The 5,223-nt window shown below is 39.5% G+C and overlaps 1 protein-coding gene across 1 annotated transcript; it reads right to left on the bottom strand.

The window, feature by feature from the left end:
* Positions 1 to 1,009: 1,009 nt before the first annotated feature.
* LOC309969943 (tetratricopeptide repeat protein 39B-like) lies at positions 1,010 to 2,772 on the bottom strand (the record flags this gene model as incomplete). Its single annotated transcript, XM_082852044.1, is given in 3 exon segments — positions 1,010 to 1,933; positions 1,936 to 2,067; positions 2,070 to 2,772. Coding segments are annotated over 3 exon segments (1,755 nt in total). The 3' UTR covers positions 1,010 to 1,013.
* Between the last annotated feature and the right edge of the window lie 2,451 nt (positions 2,773 to 5,223).

Genomic DNA, 5,223 nt, shown 5'->3' with positions numbered 1-5,223 from the left:
GAGCGCTATGCGGTAACTAAACTCTCCTGCCTACAACCTAATCTTTTCTTTTTTTCTACCCAGTGAATCTGTTCTCTTGTCCTCCTCCAATTATCTTCAAAAGGTTTATGTGTGTGTGGAAGGGAGGCCTCTTTCTTCTCTATTCTGTGGCAAATTATAGGCCCATATTTGAGCTTCCTAATGGAAAAGGGTAAAATATACCACTGATCACACAGGGGAAGATATCTTCTCTGGTATAAAAAGCCAATGAAGGGCTTCCCTGGTGGCGCAGTGGTTGAGAGTCCGCCTGCTGATGCGGGGACATGGGTTCGTGCCCCGGTCCGGGAAGATCCCACATGCTGCGGAGCGGCTGGGCCCGTGAGCCATGGCCGCTGAGCCTGCACGTCCAGAGCCTGTGCTCCACAACTGGAGAGGCCACAACAGTGAGAGGCCTGCGTACCGCAAAAAAAAAAAAAAAAAAAAAAAAAAAAAAAGCCAATGAAAAGCATTGTGTACAAGGGAAAACCATTCAGAGTCTATGCTATTCAGTACATCGTTTTGAAATGTAAGATCTTAAAGTCTTTCTTCTTTCTTTAACGATTAAATAAAAACATTCATAGGGCACTGGGATTCCTAGTATAGCTACTTTCCCTATTTTATTTGTGAGCTGTATACATTATCTAGTGAGACGTCAAAAATATTTTTTGTTTTTAAAAATGATGTCTAACTTAATCGATAAATTCATAACATATAAGAGAGCCAGTACATTTTATAATGTACCTCATTTGCCTTCTCTTTTTCAGAAATGCGCATCCCTCCATTTGCCAGTCTAAGACATTCCATTTTATTGGTATGCAGAAGGAAAGAGGGAAAAGTAATGGCCAATTCATTTCTTCCTGGTTACTGGTCAGATTCTTAGCAGCTGCCTCTTCTTGGATTTCTTCCACAAAGAAATTATTTTTCTACCTGTTAATTACCTTGCTGACTGTAGATACTTCACCCATTAAAAAACAAAACCACATTTTGTGTCTAAATCACTTTTCTTTAGCTATTTGTTCAAGGGCTATGTGAGCCCTAAACTGTAATCGGGCTTCCACGGAATAGTCTTTGTAGTTTTTTATGTTTTCTGGGTTTTTTATTGCACTGGCATAACCTCCTTTTAGATAGTATAGAATTCCCAGTTCATGGTATGAATACGGCACCAAATAGTGGTCCTGTTTTAACAATTTCTCCTTTTGAATGACATGATTAAAGTAGTGCTCGGCCATCGAATATTTGCCTAAGTATTTCAGGCACAGACCTTTCAGTAAATTTAAGAAATTTATGTCATCTGTGCCATACTCTTTACTTGGATTTTCTTGTAAAAGTTCTCCTCCTTTGTCCATTATTGATAGCCAGGTTGAAATAAGCTCTAGGTTTTTGCTCATGACTCGGAAACCACTCCAGGCATACATGAGTTCCAAAATGGGCTGTGCTGTAAACCAGCCTGCAGTGGTCGCATAGCGCTGACCCTTCTCAGCAACAAACTTTTCTATTGGCACAGAAGTTCCTAAAATTCTGATTCTCAGGTTATCCACGTTTAAGAAGAGAGAGCTCATGTCCTCACTTACCGATTTCACAAAATCAGAAGGAAGCACGGCCAGTAGGGAAGCTTTAGCGAACGAATACATTGCCTTGGACCACCTGCTGTGTTGAAACAGTAGCTCAGCAGAGCGGTAAGCCTGCTTCCAATCCAGCAGAAAAATGTGGTACCACATGAGTTCCCAGTAACAGAGGTGATGAACCTGCTTCCATTCGTTCTGAATAAAAACGCACTCCTCTAATGTTAATTGGGCAGGTTTAAAATATCCTTTCAACATACTAAAACATGCATGAAAAAATTGAAGTATGACACAGTTTGGAAATTTCTGGAGGTAGATTAGGGAGAGATTCTCTGCAGCAGAACTGTGGCTCTTTCAACACCAAAAGCTACGGAGATATAACTGTAATAAAAGAATAGAGTCACAACACTTAAGATATTATTTGTATGGGATTCAGATGCACTGTCATGAAGCAAAGTCAAGCCTACCTCTCTATTGCCGGAATATCAACAACATTGAGTAGTTTAAGTGTCTTTCGTGGCACAAGTGATAATATCAAATTGAATACTCCAAGTCCAAATTTTATGCCTCCAACCAGGTGTCTGTAAGTTTTACTCTGGTAATTAGGTATCTGTGTTAATACTCGCTGACAGTCTTTGTATATTTGGCAACTTAACCCAACGTTGATCCCGCTTTTAAGAAAACGAAGCACACTGTCATCCTGTATAAACGTTACAGTGGATGTCAAGATCAAACACTCAGCATAGCAGACTTCTGCATGCAATTCCTCTTCTTTGATAGCATTTATTCCCTGCTTATTCACTAGACGAGAAAAACTCATCATCCTAGATTTTCTTCGGTAACTATTACAGGTTCTCAAAGCTTCCTTTGTGGCAGTCATCCCAATTTCTATCTCCTGTGGATCAAAAGTCAAGAAGGCCTTGATGACCGTAAGGATACCATAAATTCGGGCAGGGTACACGCTGTTTTTCGACCATGGATAAATGAGGTGTATGGCATCTGAGAATCTGTTATTTAGAAGTAAATACAATCTAGTTGTGCATTCCTCCAGGGAAGATATTAGATCCATTGTTGTTGCTGCGGGGATACTTTCATAGGCATCTTTGAACTTGTCCTCCTTATCATTTTCTCCCTTACTAAATGATGTAAGGCCATCCTCATTATTTTCTCTTTTATTCAGAGGAGGTGACATATTTATTTCCTCCCTTTAGAAATGAGAAATATCTGAAGTGGAGTGATGTGGCTGCAATGAAGGTAGCTCCTGCTCTCCAGACTGGGGTCACTTCCTCCACAGCCTGAAGTGTTGCTGTTATAACAGAGGCAAACAAACTAATAGTTGTGAGGTGTAGCATTAGGATATTCTCATCTCTGTCGGACAAAGGGGGGAAAAGGACAATTTTATTTAACTAGATGAATTTCTGAAAAGTTCAAATCATCTGGAATGTACTAAAGAAAACATGCTCTTTTAGAATACTGGGAAGCAAATCCTTTGTAAACAGAAGACCTCTTTTGTTAACCATCCCTCTAGACTACCATTTTCAATAGATCATTCTTTTGTGTATTTGTGTTGTAGAACTGTACTATGACAGCTGTACAAAGAGAGTGAATTCTCTACAGGAAGACCTTGGGGGCAAGAACCTGGTGGGAAAGAAGAATGTATTTGCATAGGTCTCTAGTTAAGACTAGAGGAAGGGGTAAGTTGTCCAGATCAAAGACTAGAGATGATGGGAATTAAAAATCCACCCCATGTTATTCTTAGTACCACTGCTGTGCTTGTATATATTTTCGTAGAAAACTAGGTCTTGATAAAATATTACGGTTAGTTGTATAGGACTCTGGACATGGACAGTGCTGTGTAAACTAGAAAGATTTCCTCGCATTGCTGCAATTAGGAAAAGAACTCAAATGTAATAGTTTTGATCACAGCGTTACTATAGCATCTTGGTAGGAAGGTGGGGTGAGGGTGGGCACAATGAAAAACCAATTCCAACTAGCAAGCTACTTAATATATTCATAATAATACAATAGGTTCAATTAATCTATTTGTAAAAATAGAAACCGCAAAAAAAAAATAGAAACCACAGACAAAATACTTCAATAGTAAATTTCACAATGCTTAACAATAATTACAAACAGTTTAAAATGTACTTTAATTCTGTATTTTTATATGTTAAAAGACAGGAGGGGAAAGTAAAACAGAGGAGAACATTCAAAGGAAAAGAGAGAGAAAAGCAGAAGAGATGCAGGTTTTTACACAGAGGGAAGAGAGAAAACAGAGGGAAAATAAGTTATATATGAGAAAAAATGAATGGGGGAGGACAGCCTCGAAGATATTATTTTAATAAAATTGCTTGTTTTTACACCTTAAGGTTTAGTTATGTTTCAGTATTAGCAACTGTAATCACTATTCGTTGAAAAGCTAAGTTAATTACACATTTAACTAAAAGGCTCAGCTCTGACTGGAAAAGCTCTGAAGCCCATTAAGAGTAAAATTATTTTGGGGACTGCAGTAGTGGCTAGATTAAGGTTGGCTGGAGAAACCTAGATGAGGGCCATACTTAACCCAAGGACAAAGTTTCCTTTCCTCTGGCCTAATGCTTTCAAATTATATTCCCTAGAATCCCTATTCCCCAGCGAAGACGGCTCAAATTTTACTTTTTCTGAAACCTTACCTAAGTCTGTCAGCACAATCTCTCTGATGGCATGCTGTATATATCTTTATTAGTATTTATCTCACTGCACTGTAATTATTTATACACCTGCTTTCACCACTGGCCTGGGAGCTTCAAGGCATGATTTGTATTTTATTCAGCATTATATCCCAGTTCTAGTACAATCCCTTGAACAAAGTAGGCATTAATAAATGGTTGCTAAATGGATTCGGGTGCCCACACCTTTCTAGGAATTTCTTGAAAGAGAGCTGTGAACTTACCTTTCTGCTACTTAATTGCTAGGTTTGCTACTCCCAGAGTCACCATGTTACGCATTAGAGCCTCGGACCTTATTCATCTTATAACTGAAAGTTTGTACTCTTTTAACAACCTCTCCCTATTTCCCTCACCCCCCTTATTCCCTATTCTTAATGTTCCCATAAGGAGACTTTTCTGCTAGAGAAATACTCCTGGCTGGTGGGCCTACTTCTGGCTGGGAGTTGATAGAAGGAACTAGGGAAGTGTCCTTCTATGCCTTCTGAATTCCTTCTTTTGGAAACAGCCTGTGCAAAGTCTGAAACCAAAAAACAGGAAGTTTGTTTTCTGCTCTCCAGCTACATGTGGGACCAGGTGGGTAAATTTGTTTAATTAAGGGATGGCTGCATAAGTTAGCCCGCGTGGCAGCACATCTGAAGTCACGATAACTATCAGCTTAGTCAAAAAGGTCATGTTTTGATTTCCTTCTGCCTCACTCTTGCATCTGTATCTCATTGGTTCTGAACCCAGGGAAGGAAAAGGGATGTTATTTGCTGACTCCCAAAACCATCTCCTTCTCCTCCTTCTCTTGTATTTCCTATCTGGATGGTTGATGCCATCATTCACCGTAGACTCTTTTTTTTCCCCTCCCGTATCCATCGGTGACCAAACTCTGGCAATTTTACTTTGCTGAATGAGGTGCCTCTCTCTTGTCCTCCAAATCACCCTGGGCATAC

Source organism: Leucopleurus acutus (assembly GCF_964270905.1).
Source record: "Leucopleurus acutus genome assembly, chromosome: 12".
Classification (NCBI taxonomy): Eukaryota; Metazoa; Chordata; class Mammalia; order Artiodactyla; family Delphinidae; genus Leucopleurus; species Leucopleurus acutus.
Note: the sequence above shows the minus strand (reverse complement) of the source record. Positions and strands in the feature narration are given on the sequence as shown.